We start from the raw sequence: 24744 nt of genomic DNA, 5'->3' as shown, positions 1-24744 counted from the left end.
CTGATGCCTCTGGATCACACTTTAAGAACCGACCCTGGAAACCGAGGTCCAGGACCGATCTGTTTTTGCACCACAGGCATCTGGAGATGCACGCTGATCTCAGGAATCAGAGAACGGAAGAGAGACAGAAGAAGCGCGGGATGGGGAACGGCGAAGGGAACCTCCTCGTTCTCAGGCCATATATAAGGGCGGGCACTGTCCCGGCGGCACCCGGGCCGCGGCAGCGGGACTCAGGACCTCTCTGCCTCCGGGACGGGCTGCCCGCCGGCTCCACCCACACGCGGCCCGCAGCCGAGGCCTTTGTGACGTCACGTCCCCGGCGTCCAGAGAATGGTTGCCGTGGTGACAGAAAGCGAACGCCAGGGCGCCGGGAGCCGGAACCGAGGTGCAGTCTTCGGAGCGAGCGCGGGGACGGGCCGGTGGGTGCGCGCGGGGTCGGGGTGCGCGCTGGGCCCCGGCGGACTCCTGGACAGGTCCCTTTGCAAGGCCCCAGCCCCCCTTCCTCGTTACTGTGCTTGGGTCAGCGCGCACCCAGCCGTCTAGCCGTCCCCTGTCCCTCTGGCTTCAGGCATCCTTTGTTGGGTGGCTGGGCCCTTCTAACCCGCACCTCTGTGGTACCAATTCCTCTCCGCGGGGGGCTGTCGCAGGAATGCGGCTGGAAGGGCGCACGCACACTTTGGAGGCAGGGAATCTTGGGCTGGAATCCCAGCTATGGCACTGCCTGGCTGTGTGACTTCGGACACCATCCTGAATCTCTCCTTAAAGCTCACCAGTGGGTGGTTAAGAAGCTCCTGGATGGCGCTTTGATGAGCATGTCCACTGCAAATCAGAAAAGATCCTTTCTCTCCTGAAGCTTACATTCTGGGTGGAAATGGGCAATAAACAGGTTTTTTAAATGATAAATCATATAGTGGTGATTGCAGAGAAGAAATAAAGTGAAGTCATATGGAGTGAGAAAAAAGAGACCATTTTGGACCAGGGTTGTTAGGGAAGGCTTCTCGCAAGAGCTGCCGCCTGACCTCAACTCTGAGAGAGAGGACCTTCCCGCCTCGGCTGGCTGTGGGAGAACATGTTTTGGCTGTGGAGGAAGCAAATGCAAAGGCCCTGAGGCAGACCACTGGTGGCATATTCTGAGAACAGAAAGATTAACCAGGGCAGTAGAACCAAGTCAAAGGGAAGAGAGGATGCGAGGGGAAGGGGGAGGGGCTGATCATATGGTGAGTGCGCAGTAAACGCCAGCTGTTCTCAGCCACCCAGGGGCTGGGGGGACCGGGGACTGGGGACCATCTGGCTCAAGCACTGTGTTGCTCCCCAGGTTGGAATCTCCTTTAGGAGAGATCAGGTTTTGCAGAAAGCCCTATTCCTCTGCTCAGATGTCCAAGACTGTGTCTACTATGGTCTCCAAGGACATGCCTCCTGACAGTAAGTACCGGGCTGGGATGGGTGCTCCCTGAGTCAAAGACAGCCTTGGGAGCCTGGGACAGTGTGTTCTAGACTTAATCAAGGTTAAGGTGATTCTAAACCAGGCCATGAGGCAGAAATCACAGGTTTGCCAGAGTCCCTAGAAACCCTATGTTTTATTTCCTAGGGCTGTGGTGACAAAGTGCCGCCATGGACTGGTGGCTTCAACAACAGAGATTTACTGTCTCACAATTGTTGGGGCTGGAAGTCCGAGATCAAGGTGTCATTGGCAAAGATGGCTCCTTCTGGGGTGCCAAGGGAGAATCTGTCCAGCCCTTCTCCTAGCTTCTTTCTGCTAGCGGTTTTCTGGCAATCTTGGGCATTCTTTGGCTTGTAGAAGCATCTTCCAATTTCTGCCTTCATCTTCACATAACAGTCTGTCAGTGTGCGTGTCTGTTCTAAACTTCCCGTTTTCATGAAGGATAGGTATCATACTGGACCTGGACCAGGTGCCCACACTACTCCAGCATGATTTATCTTGGCTACATCTGCAGTGACCCTATTTCCAAACAGGGCCACATTCTGAGGTGCTAGGAGTTAGGATTTCAAATATTAAGAAGCATTAATTTTGTGGAGGGACACAATTCACTCCATAACAGGCCTTGAGGAAGGGGCCACACTGGAGATGGGGCTCTCAGCTTCCCCGTGGCCTGGCTACTGGGCTGAGCCCAAAGAAGAGACAGCTCGCTCCAGGCCCTTGTGTGACACATCCTGTCTCTTCAGGAGCCACACGCATGCTGCCAGGTGCTCCACTGGATGACATGCAGGGAGGCCGCTGAGGCATGGCTTAGGCCTTTTGGGCTGCAGTGGGCAGAATGGGCAATACCATTCTCAACCACCTTAGATTTTAACTTACTTTATTTTTGAATAGTTAAAGTAGTACCATGGTTCAAAATTCAGAAGTGTGTTAAGCATCCCCCCTTATGAAAAGCCCCACCTGTCCCCAGACGCCTGGTATCCCCTCCTCAGAGGTGGCCAGGATCACCAGCGTATCCCCTATTCTTCCAGCACGCTTGCTCCCCAAACATGCTCTGAGCATGCACAAGGACATACATGTAGGTGCAGCTGTCCCGTCTCACACAAACACACGCACCATGCTCCCCGCACCTTGGTTTTCCCATTAATCCAGATATTGTGGAGACCACTCATTATCAATACACAGAGTTCCTTATACTCTCAGTGTTTTGAGCAGGATAGTGACCCCACAGAGCGGGTGTGTCATGCCTCATTTAACCCATCCACCGGTCATGGGCATTTAGCTTCTTTCCAAACCCGTGCTACAATCAACAGGTGTCCCCACTGTGCACATGTGTGTTCACATGCTCTCTCTCACTCCCTCTGCTCCAGAGCAAACTGAAAAATAAAGGCTTAAATGGGGTTACCCAGAAAAAGATAGCTTGGAAATGTTTGCAGATAGCAAATTCTAAACACACATGCCACAAACAGTGAAATCTAATTACACTATCACAGGACAATTGAGAGCTTTAGAAACTATACTGATTCATCCTATGGTATGGGGGGATTGGTTAGATAGGGGGTACCTTGAGGGCCTCAAGATTGGGTGTAACACCTCCCTTGCAGGTGACATGCAAACGGGAAGCCTCCCTGAGCTGAGTGGCCTGGTATGGATTGAGGGTCTGCATTTGGGAGGAAACCAGGCCAGGCAGGCATAGCCAAGTGCACCGACCCAGGGCACTGGCAGACTGGGCCGGGCAAGGGCACTGAGCCAGGCAGGTGAGTGAAGTCGGTGTGGGTAGGGGTGCACTGGCCATGGGCTCAAGCCAGGAGGATCACTAAGCCCAACATCCTAGGTCCAGCTGCAGGAGCAGGGACTAAGGTCAGAGCCAGGAAGAGTCTGATCCCTCCAGGATGGGCTCAGGGTGCTCAGCTCTGGGTCTGGGCCAGGTGCAGATAGAGCATGTGGATCCCAGCCCTGGCCAGAGGGCTGAGGGCAGGGCCACTGGAGTCAGACACGCCTGGTCAAGTGTGTCCCTCTGTGAGCCTCAGCTGCTGCACATGGAGGGTGGGAGCAATCCCTGCTCCCTGGGGCTACTGTAAGGTGTGGAGCTCAGTGCAGTGCCCAGCACACTGTAAGTTGCCCATGGCGGCAGCCCACTGAGATCACCATTATTAGTGTCTCCCTGTCACTGCTAGGACCCCACCTCCAGGGTCTAGGCAGGTCCCCGAGTGTGCAAAGCCCAGCTGCAGGGGGATGCTGACTCAGCTCAGAATGAGGGGCAGGTGGGGGTCTGCGCAAAGACTTAGCTGTACTGACATCAGAGGAGTGAGCTTGGAGTTTGTTCTAAGCTCACAAATCCTTACCAAGTGCCAGATGTATGCAGGCATGCACTCTGGGTACTGGGGTTCAGGGATGAGTAACAACAACGGAGTCCCCCATTGTGGTGAGGGAGGCAGACATTGGAAAGCAAACAACAAGTCTATGTTTATGACAGCCAAGAAGTGGTAGAGAGGAAGCCAGCAGGAAGCTCTGAACTGGCGGTGGAGTGGGGGAATCACTTAAGCGGGAGAGGTGGTCAGGGCCTACCCCTCAGGGACAGTGACATTTGATACTTGTCAGCACCAACCCCGAAGGATGAAAGAGGGAGAAGGGCATTCTAGGCCATGGGGAGGCCCTGCAAAGGCCTGCAGCTGTGGATGAGCTTGGAGCGTTAGAGGAAGAGACAGAAGGCGAGTGTGAACCAAATTGTGACTTTTTTGACTTGAACGCCATTCCCTACAACACAGGCACAGGGGCTGGTTCTCCTACAGCCTCCTGAAGACCTTGTGCAAGAGGACAGAGGACACTCGATAGAGAGCTTGTCCAGGCAGGGAGCCCAGAGAGGACCCCAAGGCTTCCCAGTCAGGGCTGGCGGGGTGGGGATTGCAGGACCTGCCCTGAGCTCTGGCCCCTGACCCTCTGCAAACCACCCCACTGCAGAGTCTGCTTGGGGAGACCCGGCCTGCAGCCAGTCCCTCCATCTCTGGGGCTCCTAATGTCCAGGCCAGAGCCCTGCCTGGGCCCCCCAGGAGCGGGCATGTTCAGTAAAAGGGCCAGGTATATTTCCGAAGAGGCCAGGCTGTGGGTACAGGGATCAGAGGACCATGTTGGGAAAGTTTATTCCTGCTGAAGGAGCCTCACTTGTGCTGGATACAGACCCCACGCTGGAAGTGTCAGAGAAGGGCGTAGGGTCCAGAGAGACATGTAAATGAACAGATGGCCAGGTCTTCCCCCTGGTCACCACTGAATGGGAGGACAGGAGGGAGAGGCTGGATGCAGTAGTTTAATTCGGCAATTTTAGCAAACACAGTTTTAAGTGAGCCTACCTTCACCTGGGGGGCTGCAAAGCCAAGCCCAGCCATGTGCCCAAGTGTGAGGAGCCCACGCAGGCTATACCTCCTGTGTGGGGCCCGAGCCAGGCTGAGGGTGCAGAGGTCAGGGACACCGAGGTGGTGCACGCTCAGAGTCTGGGGAAACAGCAGGGGCAGCCCTCCCTCTGTACTCTCACCCTTCCCGCTGCTCTGGCCTCACTGGGCAAGGCAAGCACTGCTGTCCCCTCTGCATGGTGTCTTGCCAGTGGATTTCTGCCCCGGGCAAATTCGCTGTGGATTCAGTGTGACCAAAGGAATTGACAGCAAAACGTTCTTGGGGTGAAAGTGTTTATTACCCGGCTTGTTCTCCGGTGGTAGGTTGAGCACTAGCGTCTCTACCTCCGCCCAGAGCACTGGGCCGAGCTCTCTATATAGCACAGTAATAGCTTATTGCCTAAAGGTGTGGAAGCAGCAGCCCAGCAACAGGCCAGTAACATCATCAGGTGGTTTAAGTTCAGTGAGGATCCTGGCCATAGGAACTCCAACTTCCCCACAATGGAATGCGCTCTCCCTAGATTTCTCTGTGGCTCCCTCCTTCACTCCCTTCAGGAGTTTATTCCAATGTCACTTTCTCAGTAAGACCTCCCTGAACATCCAGTTTAAAACATGGAGCACCCCCCCCCCACTTCCCCTGTATCACTCTTCCTGTCTTATTTTTCCTGTTAGCACTTCCCACCTTCCACCTGCCTCACCTGCCCTACTTACCTGTCTCTCCTCTGAAGAATGTAAGCCCCATGAGGTCAGGGCTATTTGCCTGTCTTGTGTTCTGCATCTCCACAGAACCTGGCACATTACAGGCCTTCAGCAAAATTCTTTCAGTCTGAAAGCTTTCTCCGAAGGTCAGGATGTCCACTTTCACCGCTGCTACTCAACACTGTGCTGGACGTCTAGCCAGGGCACTGAGGCAAGGAGAGGAAAATGACATCCAAATGGGAAAGGAGGAAGTGAAGCTACCTCTGTTCATAGAAGACATGATCCTATACATGGATAATCCCCAAGAATCCACAAGAAACTACAGGTGCTCATGAATGAATTCAGCAAAGTCGCAGGGTACAATAGCAGGACACAAAAATTACTTGTGTTTCTCACACCAGCAATGAACAATCCAACAAAGAAGTTAAGAAAGCAGTCCATTTACAAGGCATCCAAAGGAAGAACACACATCTAGAAATGGGGTGGCGTCCTGAGAGATGGCACAGCGGGAAGATCCAAGAATCGGTGTCTCCACTGCCACAACTACTGAGCTGGCCGGAATTCTCAGAATCCAGAAATAGGAACTCTGAAGGCTAGTCAAACACGTGCAAGGGCAGAACTTGATGGAGAGGCTGGGAGATGTGGGTGGGTTTTGGCATTTTGTGGATCAGCTACCAGCCTCTAGACTCCAGCCTCTAGCCCAGCACAGGAAAGCCCACACTTCCCCCAGGGCCCTAACATTTGTTCCTGTTTATGGGATGCACTTGGACTGGCTGTGCACTGCCCTCCCAAAGGGCGGACGGCACAAAGGCAGGACTGCTTCTCTGGGCGAGTTTGGCCAGATTTGGCTAGTGACATGGAGGTGACAGAAGCTAGAGAGCAATACCCTGCAATGCTCTTCCTGGGCTGGTCCCCTTTGCTGCGCTCGGAAGGTCCCGTTCATGCCTTACCTGGCCTGGCTTGCTGGTGCCTGCTTGGGCAATAAGGACCTCATCCTCCCCAAATCCCGGGGTTGTGTCTGTTGCTGAGGGGTCAGCCCTGAGGCCAGTCATTATTTTGACCCCCAGGGGCTGGAGGACTTCTCCACCACATTTATCAAAGGGGATTTAAAGAGACAGGATCTTTTCTCCCCACCCTTTTGGGAGTGTAACTCTCGGGAGAGGAAATAGTGGGGCAAAATACCTATCTGAAACTGAAATCAGACAAAGGGAGAAATAAAGTTTAAAACCTGTTTATTGCTTACAAAACAGCCATTGGCATCTCTCTCCTGCTGCAGCAGAAGCAAGCGAATCCCCCCTCAACCTCTCAGGTTCAGATAAGCCAGGCTTGCCCAGGTAATTACCCACTGATAAGGAGATGGACTACTACTCTCCACCCCTTGGAAATGCCTGTTGATATGGAGGTGCACTAAAGCTAGGTGAGAGATTCTGGAAATATTGCAATTTTACCCACAGGGAGCCAACCATGTAAGGAAATCTCTGACGAGAGACGAATATCCAGAATACATAGAGAACTCCTAAAAACTCAATGAGAAGCAAATAATCCAACTTAAAAAGTGGGCAAAGGATTCAAATAGGCATTTCTCCAGAGAAGATACACAAAAGGCCAATAAGAAGGGACAGGATGCTCATTATCATTAGTCATTAGGGAGATGCAAATCAAACCATAATGAGATATCACTTCATAATACTCGGAGGGCTATAATAATTTTAAAAAGCCCAAAAGTAACAAGTGTTGGCAGGATGTAGAGAAATTGGAACCCTTGTGCACTGCTAAAGGGAACAGAAATTGATTGGTGCAGCCACAGTGGAAAATGGTATGGCAGTTCCACAAAAAAATTATACATAGAATTATATGATCCAGAAATTCCAGCTCTGGGTATATATGGAACATAACTGAAAGCAGAGACTGAGATATTTGCACACAGCATTATTCACAATAGCCAAGAGGTGGAAACAACCTAACTGTCTAAGTAACAGCTGAATGGATAAAGAAAATGTGACATATCACACACTGGAATATGATTCAGCCTCACAAAGGAAGGAGGTTCTGACACAGGCTACAGCATGGATGGGCCTTGGGGATGTTCTGCTAAGTGAAGTGAGCCAGTCACAGAAGGACACAGACTGCGTGATGCCAGTTCTGTGAGGTCCCTGGAGTTGTCACATTTCTACGAACAGAGAGTAGAGCAGGGGCTGCCGGGGGCTGGCGGGAGGGGCAGGGGGGTGAGTGTTTAATAGGGACAGAGTTTCCATTTGGGAAGAATCAAAATTTTGGAAATAAAGAGTGTGATAGTTGCACAACTTTGTGACTGTAATTAATGCCATTTTAATGTTGTATACTTAAAAGTGGTTCAAATACTATATTTTATCACAGTAAAAATATTTTAAGGTAAATTGGCAAATTTCATGTTACATGGGCAGATCTGTGCACACAGAGCGGGGCAGGCACGGGAGCCAGGCCGTCCCCAGGGTCACGAGCCGCTGGGGAGTCTGGAGGGGAGAGGGCAGTGGCGGCCCCCAAGGACACGCAGATGCTGGCCCAAGGGAGGGATGAATTCCAGGGGCTGCGGCTCCACAAACTAGTTTCGAGGTTTTATCTGCACATAAGATATGCTCTTAGTTTTATTTTCTGTTTTACTGTGGAAGAGTAAAAACTGCAAACTCGGGGCCCTCCCTTCCCTGCAAGCCCCCTGCAGCTTGGCCCTGTCAGAGGTCCCGGCTCCCCTGTGCGGCTTGCAGCGGGCTCAGCCCCGCCTCTTGCAGGCCCCGGAGCAGCTCTGCTCCTGAGCGCTCTGTCCCTGCCACCCAGGGCCAGAGCCAAGGTGGGCCCATGTCAGCTCCTGTGCTCAGCTGGGACCGCACAGATACTGGTAGGAGGTACAGGGAGGCTGGCATGACATGTTCATGTGTGATGGGGGGCCTGTGGGAGGGGGGTAGTCACTCCTTTCCCCATACTTACCAGAGTAAGTTGGGAGTTGAGGAGGCCCAGGTACCCTGAGCAGGGGAGAAGAGGGAAGGAGGGGAGGGGAGGGCGTCCAAGCGCCGCTCCTGCGCTGCCTCCTGCCCTTCCCCTTGTGCATGTTGGCATCACCAGCCTTTCAGCAGCAAGCACGCAGGACTCCGCGGCCGCTCCCACCCTCCACTAGGCCCAGGATCCAGTATGGGGCCGATGGTGCTTAGCGACTGGAGTTGAGTTGCCTGCAGGGTAGGGTGGGCATCCAAGCAAAGAAGTGCAGACGTGTGACTTGTCCTGCACCCCAGGGTTGGGAAGGAACGGTCATACCCTCCACGTCTTTGTTTCTCCCAATCTGTTGAATATTTTCACTGGATACCAGGGGCTATGGCAGGCACAGCTGTGGGCAAACCCACCTCCTGAGGCTCAGATCTGAGTGTCGGGACCCTGGTGTGTGTGAGTCTTTGACTGGGGCGTCTGAGAGGACCCCTTGGGCAGCAGTTGAGAGAGCCAGAGCCCACTGCAAAAGGCCAGAGGAGGCACATCCAGGCACAGGAGGTAGCTGTGTAAAGGTCCTGGGGCAGGGACCGGTGGGGGACGGTGGGGAGCAAAACCCAAGGGGACTGCGTGGCTGGGGCAGAGGGTGGAGGAGGGGATGAGGCCTCAGCAAGCAGGCCATGCGGGGCCCTGAGGCTGAGGCCGGTGGGCGTGATCTGTGCGACCATCCCCCACAGGTGTGAGAGAGCTTCAGTCTGTACACAGCCATGCTCTGTGCTTTTTAAGTTTGCAGCGCTATCCATGGCATGACGTAGCAGCTTTCACTAGACATCTACTGAGGGCTACTTCGGCTTTTCCCATCCGAGCTGCCACCAACAGCCTGCCCGCGCATTGCTCCATGTGTCTCTGCGATTCTCTGCCATATGGTAGAAGAGGGGTCACTGAGTCACACCACAGCTAGCTTTAGGGGACCTCTGCCATGTTGATTGGGGAGTCAGCTAAATACAGAGCCAAGTGGCAAACAGGTGACAGTCACCTCCACGCCCTCTTGTCCCCTCAGCCCCCAGGTGCTGCCGCCCCGCCTGCCCCCACTCCCCGCCTGCCCTGCTCTTCTTCCTGACCCTGACCCTGTGAGGTCCCCCTGCCCCCTGCTGGTCCTCAGACACTCCGGAGCCTCATGCTTCCGCACTGCATTTCACTGAGTTTAAGATGAGTATTATTTATATGACACTAAGAAAAAAACAATGTTGCCTGACAATAAATAGCTCAGCCTTAGAATTGCATTTATGATGAGACAGTTCTTTTAGATTTATTTAGACACAGGCTCCTAGTATGTATTGTGCATGTGTATATGTATACATTAAAAAAAGAAAGTGAAATCAGTTCATGGGACCTCTTTGCAGGCCTAATCCAACCCACGGGGGTTGCTCTGACCCTAACGAGGTTTCCCAGCTGAGTCCCTCCGAGCCACAGAGTGTTGTCACCCCCAGGGGTTTTCAGGGAGCCCTGATGTGTGCACATTTGATGTGTGTGCACAGCAGAGCTGACTACATCCCAGCTCCTCTGACCCACGGCGAATTTAGGACACTTTCCAATCTCAGTGATGTGAAAATAACCCCCCGATTCCAATCTGCAGCCTGGGCCCTCCCTTGAACTCCACACCTATGCCCAGTGGGTGCCTGCTTGGCACCAGCTGTGTGTCTTTAGCAGGCAAACTTCACACGCACACAGTGAGCTCCAATCCCTCCCCACTTGTCAGCGAACATCCCAGTGTAAAATTGTCACCCAGGTGTCCCAGTCAACAGCCTGGGAGGTACCCTGCCTTCTCTCCGCCCCCCAGCATTGTAGGCCCAACGTGGCTACCTCCCCGTGAGCTGCCGCCAGCCTAGCTCGGCTATACCAGCCTTCAAGCTCTCTAGATCACCTCACATCACGCCATTCCCCTGCTTAGCCCTTCATGTGACTTCCACTGCTCATATACTGAATTCCAGGTCCCTCTGTGACTCACGGGAGCCCAGCCACCTCTCCAGCACTGCCCCATGTGCTCCCTCATTACACCACCCTGTCCAGGGCTTGGACGGCTACACGGGCCCTGTCTGCTCTCTCGCCTTAGTGACCCCATGCCAACTGGTCATGTCCCTCGGGTTTCTGCTCTGATGCCAGCTCCCCTGGGCCTGTTTACAGGATCACCCAGCACTGTTCTTTGTTCACCGTCTGTCTAGAATGCAGGCTCCAGGAAGGCATCTGCACCCCACCCTGGGAAGTACAGGCAGGCGCTGAGTGACTCATCACCACGCCCTGTCCCCTCCATCCCAGAGACACCCAAAGTCCCTCAGCAGCGCCCTAGACCCCCGGGGTGGGCATGCAGAGGCCTGGGCCATCTCGGTCATTGTCACTGACCAGGTGCTGGGGGCCCGGAGATGGATGATGAGACAGGCATGGTTCCTGTTCCTTTAAAATGTTGGTCTCATTATCATGCCGGGATTGTGAGGCCAACAGATGAGAGGATACCCCGGAAAGACAGTTCGTTACTCACAGATCCCTGGAAACAGGAGGCTGGGCACACCGCCCAGGGCCACATGGGGAAGTGCCAGGTCAGTCAGCAGGCAGAGGGAGCCGGGATGCTGTGGGCAGAGCCTGGGCTGTGGTCCCACAGAAGGAAGAGGTGAGGTCGGGTCAGCAGGCCGAGGGCTGGCTGGTGTCAATCACGTCAGGCTCTGGAGCACAGGGCTGTCCCGAGTTGCCTGGTATGTGACCCTGGGTGATAGGGACAGGGGTGCTGGTAGCCCCTAGGGTGAGAGCGGGACAGAGATGGTGGGGTTGTGGGTTCCGGACTGGTTTGTTTGCATTTGAAAAGCACACTCTTAGGCCAGTTTACTCTCTCTAGGGACTGGCCAACCCTGAGAGTCAGTCCCTCCAGGGTCAGCAAGGCCTAGAGGTCAGAGCATCAAACACAAGAAATAAAAGACATGGTTAGTGTGCCTGTCCTCAGGGAGTCTCCTGCAAAGGAAGGTGTCCCCTAAAGGAGTTCCCTGTCCTGTAAAGGAAGGTGACCCCTAAATAATGGCAGATGTGACATGGGAGGGAAGGGCCCTCTCTGGGACAGCATGAGGTCTGGATGAGGGGTCAAGAGGCCCCCAGAGAAAGCAGACAGAAAGGTGTGGGCTGAGGGGGGCTTGGCCAGGGTGGGGTGAAGGGGCAAAGGGGACTGCACGTGGCAATGCCTGCCTCTCAGAGAAGCTTACCCTGGTCAAGGGTCCATGAGAGCCTTAGGGTGGCCAGAGGGTGCTGAGGGGGATCATTTAACTGGATACGAAACTGTAGAGGGGGCTGGGCGACTCCCACTGGGTCTCCCAGACCACGAGATCCAGATCCTGGTCCTACAAGACCTGGGAAGCCATCAAGGAAGTGCCATTCTCTATTGCTGGGTAACAAGGTACCCCAAAACATAGTGGCTTAGAGCAGTAGTAAACATCTATTAGCTCACAGTTTCTGAGGGTCGGGAATTCATGAGGGGCTCAGGCTGGTGATACTGGCTCAGATGTCTCATCTTTAGTCACTGGGAAGCTTGACTGGGGCTGGGGATGGGCTTCCGAGCAGGCTTACTCACACAGCAGCTGGCTGGAGGCCTCATTTCTCCCCGCAAGGCCTCTCCGCAGGGCTACTTGAGTGTCCTCCCAATATGGTGGCTGACTTCCCCAGAGCAGGTGACCCCAGAGAGCAAGGCAGAGCCACAGTGTTCTCTGACCCTGCTTCAAAGGTCATACATCGTCACTTCTACGGTGACCACAGTCAGTCACACAGTCATGATTCAGGGCTGGAGGGGCTCCAAAGGGCGTGAGTGCCAGGAGGCAGGGGCATTGGGGGCTGCCATAGGTGGTGGCTGCTGTGAAGAATGGAAACATATGATCAGTTCTGCGATCTAAGGTGGGTGTGGGGTCACAGAAGCTGAACCATGGCAGAGATGAGGGTGGTAGTAGCTGGATTGGAGGGAAGTAGGTGGATTCAGTGCTTTTTGGGAGGGTCCATGGGACATGGGCCTGATTGGAGGTGGGCATGGGAGAGAGGGGAGCACCAGGGAAACTTAGTCTCTTAGATAAGAACCCCTGGGGATCCTGAGCTGTTTGCTGAGGTGGTGAAGAGCAGGGAGGAGTGGGTCTGGGGGGAGCAGGAGGAGGCGGCAGGGGGCTCAGGTGGGCTCGGGGGGCTCCCTGGTTCGGGTGCCCGTGGGAACTGCCAAGTGGACACTGAAGAGGCAGCTGTTGATGGAGCCTGCAGACAGGGAGAGCAGAGGGAGATGTGAGTGTCAGCGGCACAGAGGTGGGAACTGAAGCCATGGTCACAGGTGAGAGAGAGAATGGCCCAGGACACAGGCTGAAGACCCCTGGTAGCTGGAGAAGTGTGCAAAGGGGAACAAGGGAGCAGCCAGACAGGCCAGGGGAGACCAGAGCCGAGAGGGCAGGGCTTCGAGAAGGAGCACATAGGGACGGGCCCTGGAGAGGCCTTCAGGACCCCCAGGGGGAGAGCCTGGTGGAGTGAAAGGTGAAGCCCAAAGCCCGAGGGGGCCAGCAGGGGCAGCAAGTGGAGAGGGGAGTTTGGTCAGCTCTCAAGGGGTGTCTGGAAATGAGAAGGGACACAGTGGTCTGAAAGGGGCAGCAGCTGGGGAAGGGCGGTCATCAGGAATCCCAGCGGAGCCCAGCAGGTCCAGGTGGAGTGACTGGAGGAACGCGGAAGGAAGGGACTGTTCACAGGGGCTGCGGAGGCCTTGAGGGGCACGCAGAGCTGTGAGCAGCAGGAGCCTTGTCCATCCCGGGCCTGAAAGCTCTGAGGGGCACATTCCAGAACCCAAAACGGGAAGCTATACAGAGGACCACTCCGTCCTTCAAGGAGCAATGGTGTGGGCAGGGAGGGTGGCCTGGCAGGGAGGGAGCTGCACCCGTACTCCCGACCCATCTCCTCCCACGCCAGTCAGACCATAGCGCTAGGGTGTGTGGACTACATTTACAGTGTGCAATATAACACAGTGAGGTTACTTATTTGGAAGCAGAATTGATCAGAGAATCTCATGTTATGAAACAAAATCATTAACCAGTATTAGAACTTTGACCCAAATGCAAATTCAAGTGAAAGTCTCCAAAGAAAGATTTTCTTTTTCTTTTCCAATTGCTTCTAGTTGGATTCTGCTGGACACAGTTAAATCCTCATAATTTGCATTGCTTCTGTGTCCTCTAGTGCCTAGCTTGGGATTGGCACAGGACCGTGCTCAAGAGATTCTCAGACTTCACTGCACATTCAAGTTGGCTGAGAAGCTTGTCCGGATGCACACTAATTCACAGGGTCTGGGTGACTGGGCTTCTCCATTTCCAGGCAGTTCTAGGAGAGGCTGATCCTGCATGGAGGGCGTCTGTGGGCCTGGGGGACCTACCTGGGCATGTTTCCAGCCTGGAAAGAAAGAAGGAGCAGTTCTGAAGAGCTTGAGGGCCTAGAGAGCAAGGGGATATTTCCAGAGCACCCTGGTGCAAAGCCCATGAAGGATGAAATCCATCATCCTTTGCTGGGATGGTGGCAAGAGGTCAAGGAGGCCAGACAAGGCCCCAAGGAGGGGGCCCAGAGCCAGGGGGCAGGTGGACTGAAAAGTGGGCACAGGAGGGCACCGGCAGCAGGGAGGGGGCTCAGTGGTGTGCAGTTAAGGTGTTAAGTCCTGGGGTGAGAGAAGAAGATGGCTGAGGACTGCGTCCCACCATGGGGACCCACCCCTCTTGCAGCTGGAGGCAGCAGCCCGCCTAGTGCAGAGAAGGTGGCTCTGTGGAGGAAAATGGGGACAACTGGCTGGTCTGAGGACAAGCGGGTCAGCAGGTGGCCCCCCAGAGAGCTGGCACCTCCTCTCCTCACCGTGCACCGGAGCTCACCCCAAGTCCCCCATTGCCTGGGGAGAGGGGTGTATACTTATCACTTCTTAAAATAAGGATCTTTTGCACCCAGCTTGCCTTTCTTTGTTTCCTGGAGAATTATCTAGAAGTAGGCTTATGTTCTTAAAAACTTTTAATTTAAAAAATATTACCTCGTTCAAACACCAGAAGAAAATAGAATTTTTTTAATGCATGGATTTTTTTAGTATGGGGAGTGCCTTTCTAGGCAAGGCACAACACCCCAAAGCATCTCACCAAGCAAACAGTAAAATGTCCTCTACAGAAAATATATAATAAACAGTCCAAACGGAACTGACAGGTCATCTGGAGGACAGGTACTTTCAGCAGTGCTGACAAACAGCTGAGCCAACGTCCTTTAACTGACAAAGTATCTCGAGAATCATGTTAAAACTACAAATACCAACAGAAAAAAGCACAAAGGATATTCCCAGAGAGAAGCATCTTACCTAGATGATCATTAACATCTAGGAAGACACACAATCTTCTCTGCAGTTAAAAAATGCAAATTCACACTGAGATGCTGGTTATCACCTGGCAAACGGCAGAGTTCCAGGTGTGCAGGAAAACAGTCCCGCTCCGTTTGGAACTGGTGCACAAATTTGGAAATTGTGAAAGACTGGAAATAACCTCAGGGCCCACCAGGGGACCTGGCTAAGTAGCTGAGCAAATGTATTTCTTTTTTTAACTTTTAAAAGCTCGGGGTAAATTATACATAACAAAATTTACCCTTTTAAGCATTTGCATCGTACAGTTCACTGGCATTAAGTACATTCACATTTTTGTGCAACCATCCCCACCATCCACCCCCAGAACTTCCCAAGTTGAAACTCTGTGGCCGTTAAACACTCCCTACTCCCTCCCACAGCCCCGGGACCACCCCCAGTCTACTTCCTGTCTCTAGGAGTGTGTCTACCCTGAGGACCTCACTGATGTGAGATCATACAGTATTTGTCCTGTTATGACTGGCTTCTTTCACTGAGCATAATATTCGCAGGTTCATCCATGTTATGACATGTGAAAAAAATGCAGAAGCATTTGTTTAGTAAAAAAAGCAAGGGGCACCTAAGTGTGTGTGCACAAAATACCTCTGGTTAGAAAGACAAAATCTGGTAGTGAGGGCTTTTCATCACACTGACACGTCAAGCCTGCATTGTTAGAAAATTTTTGGTGTGTATCTTCATTGCCTCTTCAATTAAGAAAAAAGTTCGATTTTATTAGGGTTCCGATAACAGTGGTATCTTCTGAAGTTTATGATATGGTTAATTAAGTTTGACTCCCCTATAGCTACTAAGAAAGATAGAAAAGGATGATTCAGCAGCTTAGCACCTGAGTTTCCCACAGGCCCCAGCACCCTCTTACTGCCTCCCCCCTTTACCATTATATTTATGCAGCTTGGCCCAGGAGGTATTTGCATTTTCAGGCCCAGGCCCTGACCTTCCTGCCAGAGCCTCAGGACCCCTCTCTTCCTCCCTTTTATGCACCCCATTGCTCAGCTGCTCAGAGTCTGTCCCTCAGTGTCAGGTCCCCCACCTCCCAGGCCATGTCTTTGCCCTCATTACCCCAGGTCACCCTCCTCTGCGCTGGCCTGGCTCCCTGAGCCGCTCACCAGCATACATCTCTGGGCTCTCTGGAAAACCCCAGCCCATCTGCCAGTGACTGGCTGCCCCTCTGGGCTGGCATAGCCTGGTATCTCCAAGCTACAGATGATTCCTTAGGGTAGGAGGAAGAATCCGACCAAATGCCTCCTTCCCTGAGGGTACCAGTTGAAGAGAGAAAAATAAGGAGATGGGGATCTCTCAGGCTTTGGTTGCAGCCCTAGGGAAGCTCTGGCAGGCTCACAGCTGAAGCTCTGGGCCCACCGTAGGCAGAGGGCTTAGGGGCCATGGCTCCCCCATCAAACGGTCTGGCACGACTCCTAAGGAGCAAATGGAAGGCTGCGAAAGGGAAGGCACCACACCCCTGTGCACCAGGTGCACGTGCACGTGGGGCCTTGCTGCAGCTCACAGCTCCCCAGAAAAAGTCAGTGTGATCATCTCAGACATGGAAACTGAGGTTCAGAGAAGCTGGGTGACTTGCAAAGCCCGGTCAACAGACAGGCGAGGACGCTGGTGCCAGAGCCCCAGTGTGTCTGGATCTCTCCCCAGCCTCATGCTGTGTTCACAGCCATCATGAACTGAAGAGTCATTTGCCGTGGCCCTCACTTTGTGTCTCCCCAGAGAACAGCCTGGGATCATCCACAGACAGCAGTTCTCCACGCACTGAAGAAAAAAAGGCAAAACATGGGAAAAAAGGCAAAGGTAATCCTCAAGCTGGAGTGGAAGCCCGGGTTGGTGGCAGTTAAACCATCCCTTTGCAGACCTAGTCACCAGCACAAAGGGCAGAGGAAAATGCTTCTGTTTCCATTAGGAACTGGGTTAATGAGATATGAAATAACAGGAATGTATACAAAGTAGGATTTATTTTTCCTCTAGTAATGGGAAATGTAAGAAGCAGTCCAGGGCTCCACAAAGAGTTGAGAAATCGTCCAGATGACCAGGTCCCAAGTCTTTCTGGTCCAACCATCTCCAGCCTTAGGGTTTTCAATGCCAAGGTTATCACATGGTCACAAAATGGCTGCTGCAGTTCCAGCAATCACATCTGATTCCAGACAGGGAGAATGAGCAAAGGGAAGGGCAAAGCTGCCTACCAGCCAGCTCAGCCCTTCCTGGGAAAATATCCTTCTCAGAAGCCCCATCCAGCAATTTCTGCCTACATTCCATTGGGCAGAAGTTTGTCACCTGGCCATCCGTATCTGCAAGGGAGGCTGAGAAGTGTCATTTCCAATTAGACACATGGCTGCTAAGTATTAGGAGAAAGAAGAGTAGGCAGCCAGCTGCCTGTGCAGCATGCTCTGAGGCCTCGCACTGCCACACCTTGGCTTGCTCCATGGCCCCAGGCTTACAGTCAGTCTGATCCCTCTGCTGAGCGTGTGCAGCTGGGCAGTGCGGGCCTGTCCTTCACAGGCTGACCCCCAAACCCCATCTCACCCCCCATTTCCTCTTTCTTTCCATTATGAAAATCCACATCTTCCCAGAAGAGACTAAAGCCCAGTAAATGCACAAGCCCCCCATCAGAGGGGACATGGACGAGATTTCACCACATTTGTTCCATCTCTTCCTTCTATCCTTCTCTTTTTGTCCCTGCCAGAATATTTTAAAGTAAAATCCAGATATGTCATTTCATCCTTACCCACCTCAGAAGGCATTTTTTCAGAAATAGGGATGTTTCCTGGTGAGACCACAATGAAATTAACCTGTCCACTGTCATATCTACCCAATTACCTCTGCAATGTCCTCGTATGGAAGGTATGTTCAGATCAGGATTCAAATGAGATCTAAGTATCAGTCTCTTCTAATGTAGCAGAGCCCCTCCCCAACCTCCTTCCACTGTCTGTGTCATGACTTGGTGAGAAATGCTGTTAATTATCCTGTAGATTATCCCCTATTCTGTGTGCATCTGTTTGCTTCCTGCCTGTGTCTGTCACTGAAACTGTTTCTCTGTTTCTCATATTTCCTTTCATTGGACATTAACCCCAGATGCCTGATAGGATCCATATTCCACTTTGTCCACAAGTATCCTTGCTGCGTGGGCATCCGGCTACCTTGATGTTGGCTATGTAGGGATCAGTGGGTTCAGGGGATGTCTGCCTGACCCTCTGTCACAGCTCCCATCAGTCATTCACCCAGCAGTTTCTTCAGCCCATGAATGCTGTGTGAATGCTGAATGCTGTGAATTGCTCGTCACACTAAGGGTGAGGGGTCTGGGTTTGGTTTGGTTCCCTCACCATATAATTCATAATATGGTGAAATGCACAAATATCAAGTATACAGTTTGAAACATTTTGACAAAGGTATATACAACTTGGTACCCCAAGCCATTCACCATCTAGAACATTCTTGTCCACACAGAAATTCCTGTTCTGCCATCACCACAGAATCATGTCATTCATTCTTGAACTTCACATAAATGGAATCATACCCTATTCTCTCTTGTTTCTGGCTGCTTTTACTCAACATCATGTCTGAGAGGTGCCGGGAGCAGGAGGTCCCTCCTCTGTTGCTGCTGAGTGTGTTAGGTTGTGTGCATGGGCCAAAAACATATTTATTCGGTCCTGATTTGATGAATATTTGAGTTGTTTCTGGTTTTTAGCAGTACTGCAATGAACCCTCATTGAACAGTTTTCCAGAGCAATTACACCGAGTCACAGTCCAACCAACAGATGTGAGAGTGCTAGATGCACCACATCCTCTCCAACACTTGGCATGCTGTCGATACTTTTAACATTACTTGGCCCTTTGAATATATATTAGCATCTCATGTCACATGTGACCAACAAGGACGACTACCTTTTCATGTATTTTTGAACCATTGATGAATCTGTGGTGTGAAATGCGTGTTCCTGGCTTCTGTTCACTGTTCTATTGGTTTGTCTGTCTTTTCATTTTTTAAAAAATTTTTTATTAAGGTATGATTGATATACACTCTTATGAAGGTTTCACATGAAAAAACAATGTGCTTACTACATTTACCTATACTATCAAGTCCCCACCCATACCCCAATGCAGTCACTGTCCATCAGTGCAGCAAGTTGCCAGAGATCCACTATGTCCCTTGTCTGTGATACACTGTTCTCCCCGTGATTCCTCACACCATGTGTACTAAACATAATACCCCTCAGTCCCCTTCTCCCTCCCTCCCCACCCGCCCTCCCACACCCCTCCCCTTTGGTAACCACTAGTTCATTCTTGGAGTCTCTGAGTCTGCTGCCATTTTGTTCCTTCAGTTTTGCCTCATTGTTATACTCCACAAATGAGGGAAATCATTTGGCATTTGTCTTTCTCTGCCTGGCTTATTTCACTGACCACAATGTCCTCCAGCTCCATCCAAGTTGTTGCAAATGGTAGGATTTGTTTCTTTCTTATGGCTGAATAGTATTCCATTGTATATATGTACCACATCTTCTTTATCCATTCATTTACAGATGGACACTTAGGTTGCTTCCATATCTTGGCTACTGTAAAAAGTGCTGTGATGAACATAGGGTTGCATATGTCTTTTTGAATCTGAGGAGTTGAATTCTTTGGGTATATTCCAAGGAGTGGGATTCTAGGGTCAAATGGTATTTCTATTTTTAGTGTTTTGAGGAACCTCCATATTGCTTTCCACAATGGTTGAACTAGCTTACATTCCCACCAGCAGTGTAGGAGGGTTCTCCTTTCTCCACATCCTCACCAACATTTGTTGTTCTTAGTCTTTTCAATGCTGGCCATCCTTACTGGTGTGAGGTGATATCTCATTGTGGTTTGAATTTGCATTTCCCTGATGATTAGTGATGTGAAGCATCTTTTCATGTGTCTGTTGGCCATTTGAATTTCTTCTTTGAAGAACTGTCTCTTCATATCCTCTGCCCATTTGTTAATCGGGTTATTTGCTTTTTGGGTGCTGAGGTGTGTAAGTTCTTTATATATTTTGGATGTTAACCCCTTGTCAGATGTGTCATTTACAAATATATTCTCCCATACTGTAGGATGCCTTTTTGTTTTGTTGATGATGTCCTTTGCCATACAAAAACTTTTTAGTTTGATGTAGTCCCATGAGTTCATTTTTGCTTTTGTTTCCCTTTCTCGAGGAGATGGGTTCAGGAAGAAGTTGCTCATGCTTATATTCAGGAGATGTTTGCCTATGTTGTCTTCTAAGAGTTTTATGGTTTCATGGCTTACATTCAAGTCTTTAATCCATTTCAAGTTTACTTTTGTGTATGGGGTTAAACAATAATCCAGTTTCATTCTCTTGCATGTAGCTGTCCAGTTTTGCCAACACCAGCTGTTGAAGAGGCTCTCATTTCCACATTGTATGTCCATGGCTCCTTTATCATATATTAATTGACCATGTATGTGTGGGTTTATACCAGGGCTCTCTAGTCTGCTTCATTGGTCTATGGGTCTGTTCTTGTGCCAGTACCAAATTGTCTTGATTACTGTGGCTTTGTAGTAGAGCTTGAAGTTGGGGAGCTTTATTCTTCCTTCTCAGGATTGCTTTGGCTACTCGAGGTCTTTTGTGGTTCCATATGAATTTTAGGATGATTTTCTCTAGTTCGTTGAAGAATGCTGTTGGTATTTTGATAGGAATTGCATTGAATCTATAGATTGCTTTAAGCAGGATGGCCATTTTAACAATATTAATTCTTCCTATTCATGAGCATGGGATGTGTTTTCATTTATTGGTATCTTCTTTAATTTCTCTCATGAGTAGAAAGACCTAGGTCTTGACACGAAATTGTAAATTATTGATGGAAGTTTTTTCATATTAATTGTATGATTTTCCTTCTAGCACCTAAAAATTAAGGATTGGTTCTAACAGTACATACAAGAACATGAAAACAAGGAGCTCAATTTCTTGATGAAGACTTCACTCATAAAAAAGCTCTAGAGAAGCTGCTCTAAATAAAAATGCTTGCTTTACCTTAAATATATACTTTTATAATCATCTAAAATTTTCTGTAGGCTACATAAGAAGTTTAAAAATGGCTATCTCTTTTGAGTAGGAATGGGGCATCAGAAACAGAGAGGTAAAGAAACAGGTTTTTAAGAACAAAACATACTATTCAGTTCCAAATTTGTCTTCATCTTAAAAAAGAAAAAAAAAACAGTGGTAGGGTATAAGAATACTCTCCAACATTAACAGATAAAGATTTACATTTCCAACCAGATACTGAGTGAGTGACAGAGAAAGGAAACACAAAAACCAAGCCTTCCCATGACTTACAGTTCTACAGATCACTGAGGTCTCAAAGTGTTTGGCACATAATCGATAATGTTTATTTAGTTGATCAGGTGTTTATCTTCTAAGTCTGCTCTCCTACAATTCTCCACCCACTTCTGGCATCTGGCCGGGTCCAGCGGGAACCTGAAGAAGGCCAGGTCTGACTGCGTGCTCTTCCGCGTGCAGTTGGGGGCAGCGCAGAAGTTCGGCATCGTCACCCACCCGCTGGCCGGCCCAGCCCCCTCCCCTCCCCACCTCCTCAGGGCAGTCCGCCTGCCCCGTCGGGGGCCGGGGAGGGGAGCCAGGCCAGTCGGGCGCCGGCACGCCGGGGGGGGGAGGGGCTGTCTTTTCATTTTAATGATTTCTAGAAGCTCTTTATATATTCTAGATACAAGCCACTCACCAGTTTTAAGAATTGCAAATACCTTCCCCTACTCTGTGGATTGGAGAATTTTTCAGTCTCTTGGAAGTGCCTTTTAATGAACAAAAGTTCCTAATTTTAATGTAGTTCTATTTTCCAATCATTTCCTTATGATTTGTACTTTTATGTCCTGTTTTAAAACTCTTTGCTAAATCAAAAGGTCATGAAGATATCCATTAATTTATCTTCTAAAAGTTCTGCTTTCATTTCACAGTAAGATTTACAAACCATCTCTACACTAATGGCAACCATTTTGTTTGCAGATTCTTTGGATTTTCTGCTATACAATCCTGTCACCTTGAGACATTATCTTCCCTTCCTTTCCAATCCTGTACCTTTTATGCCTTTTTCTTGCCTTAGCGCAATATTGAATAGGCATCCATGCCTCCTTCCTAATCTTGAGGGAAACAGTCAATATTCCACCTAGAGGTTTCTTTAGATTCCTGTATTCATTTCCTACCACTGCTGTAACAAATCGCCAGAAATACAGTCAGTGGCTTAAAACAACACAACTCTACTGTCTTACAGTTCTGGAGATCAAAGATCTGAAATGGGCTAGGATCAAGTGTCCACAGGGCTGTGTTCTTCAGGAGGCTGGAGGGTGGGATCTGTCCCTTTCCTTTTCAGCTCCCGGAGGCCGCCTGCGTCCCTTGGCTCACGGTCCTTTCCTCCATCTCCAAAGCCAGCAGCATCTTCCAGCCTCTGCTTCTGTTGTCACACCTCTTCATTTCGCTTCGGACCCTCCCGCCTCTCTCTCATAAGGACCTTCGTGATTATTTCAGGCCCATCTGGATAATCCAGAATCATCTCTCATCTCAGAGTCCTTAATCATGTCTGCAAAGGCCCCTTTACTATGTATAGTTACAGGTTTGGGATTTAGGGTGCAACATCTTTGGGGGCCATTACTCAGCTCCCCATATTTCCCTTTATCAGATTGGGTAAGTCCCCTTCTAAAACTAAGTTGCTAAGACTTTATTCCAAATAAGTTTTGAATGTTATCAAATCCTTTTACTGCACCCCTTGCAAGGGTATTTCCTCCCTTGTTCTGTTAATGGGGTGTGTTACACCGCTGATTGCAATGTTAAACAGACTTTGCATTTCTGGAATGATTTGCTCCAAATGCCATTTGCAGTTGTGGGCTCACCTTCACATGACACATGATTATCTTCACATCAATAGCAAGCATTCCCTACTCAGCTGATTATAAATGTAATTTGTTTGCAGAAGCCCATCTCCACTTAGCTACATACAGCTCTATGGCTTCGGGTGAGCCTCTTACCCCTCTGTGCCTCAGTTTCCTTACTGGGGGCAACAATAATTCCCACTTCATGGGGTTGTTATGGAAATCAGGTCCCATACAGTCCTCAGTCGGCCCGTGTTTGCGAACTCTCATACTCTTTTTGGTGGAGACACAGGACGTGTGGCACATTCACACCACTGTCCAGTTTGGGGGCATTAAGGCTCTGACTGCCCCCGCCTGCCCGACTCAGCTCAGTCTCATGGTTCTAAATTTAGCGCACATGCCTCTGCCCTGGGTAGCTGGCCAGGAACAGGGAGGGAGGGAGTGGGGTGAGGACACGAGGAGGGGACTGGCCATGGCAACTCTGTCCTGCCCCTTCTGCCCCATTTCGGCTGCCCAGAGCCACCCCTTCCCCCACGCCCCTTGACCCCACCCCATCTGCCTTCCTTCTTCTAAAGCTTCCTAACTCTTCTCCTCTACCAGCCCCATCCCTTCTGCCCAGAGCTGCCTGTGATTTCTAAATGTACGTTATGTCATTTCTGGGGTGTGGGGTTGGCCTCGTGGAGGAGGAAGGCCCTGTCTGGGTTCACCATCCCTAGCCACCTCCCTGGCCTTGTGCAGCTGACAGCCAGGCCTTTGGGCCATCCCTTCCAGAATCTCTCTGTCAGAACCAAAGAGCGGAAAGGGAAATCGTTATTAGGCATGGGATAAGGTCCCCTCTCCTAACCAAACCGCACAAGGCCTGTAACAGCCCCCTTTCTGTGCCGTGCTGCGTGAACCTTGTCCCACCTGTCCTTCTTGTCCACAGGTCCCTGATGGACCTTGGGCTGTGCTGAGCCATCTCTCCCACACACAGGTCAGCCCCTCCTCCAGAAGCCAGGCTGGTTTCTGCCTGGAGGCCCTGGCTGACCTCCTCCCATCTGGGGGGCCGAGGGGCACATGATCTGCCTATATTCTCACTCTGACCATAGCTCACGTCTTGAAATATTTTGACAGGATTTGATTCTTACAGAAAAGTTGGAAGAATAGTACAAAGATTTTGTAGAATGCCTATGACTTTGGGCTTCCAACCCCTCTTCATGACAGTGTTAAAAATAGAAGTTATTTTACCAACAAAAATGGGTTTATTCAGGAATAGCAAAGGATTGCAATCCTGGATGTGTTAAGCTAAGGCAAAGCCATAGGCAAATCCAACCAAAGAAGTGGGAGAATATTGTTTTATGGAGCAGGAAGGAGCTGGGAGGGATTGTTCTGAACAAAACTGCCCTGGAGAAAGGCAGGGGGGCTCAGGGTGAGGACGGCCTCCAGTCCCTGGTCTCCTAGGAGATGCAGTGTCCAGCTTTCCCTGTGGGGGGACCTGCAGCTGATGATTCCTTCCTGTAACTGATGTGGAGTGGCGTGGGCTCCCGACTCCACCTTACTGGGGTTTCCCTTTATAAATTTTCACGGGGGGATGTAGACGAAGCGTCCCAGGCAGGAATGCTCAAGTGATGTTCTGGGGTCGAACTGGAGGGGTAATGCCAGCTCCTCTCACTTGCACTGATGTTCTCTTTGATGGCTTGAGTAAGGCAGAGGCAGCCAGGCTTCCCTGAGCAAAGCTCCTTTCCTCTCGGTAATTAATCAGCAAATTGTGCAGAGCCATTTTGACACTCTCTGATCCCTCTAGCGGTGACCTGTTTGTTTCTGCTGGTGGGGGTGTAAAATGGGACAGACCTCTAGGAAGACAGTCAGCATAAGTTTCTGAAGCCTGGAAACTGTTCCCAGCCCCTGGCCTCTACCCTCCCTCCAGAAAATCGGTTCCAAAGAGCCAGTCAGTGATGGCACGGGGCGGAAGCCCAGGGCGGCTGTGGCTACTACGTATGCCTGGTCAGTGCACG

At 50.7% G+C, this 24744-nt stretch overlaps 1 protein-coding gene across 5 annotated transcripts in view; it reads left to right on the top strand.

Moving 5' to 3' along the window:
* The first annotated feature begins 86 nt into the window (after nucleotides 1-86).
* CFAP100 (cilia and flagella associated protein 100) overlaps nucleotides 87-24744 on the top strand; it is a 56968-nt gene continuing 32310 nt past the window's right edge. For 3 of the 5 annotated variants that reach the window (XM_037023705.2, XM_073231166.1, XM_073231167.1), the window contains exons 1-3: nucleotides 87-385; nucleotides 1316-1422; nucleotides 16622-16702. In XM_037023705.2, the coding sequence (XP_036879600.2) occupies nucleotides 87-385; nucleotides 1316-1422; nucleotides 16622-16702 (487 nt within the window). Of the gene's footprint in view, nucleotides 420-1315; nucleotides 1423-16621; nucleotides 16703-24744 lie in introns of all 5 variants that reach the window. The other 2 variants (XM_037023704.2, XM_073231164.1) reach the window with 2 other exon arrangements.

This window comes from Manis javanica, chromosome 3, assembly GCF_040802235.1.
Source record: "Manis javanica isolate MJ-LG chromosome 3, MJ_LKY, whole genome shotgun sequence".
Taxonomy (NCBI): domain Eukaryota; kingdom Metazoa; phylum Chordata; class Mammalia; order Pholidota; family Manidae; genus Manis; species Manis javanica.
This window is presented reverse-complemented; position numbering and strand designations above follow the sequence as displayed.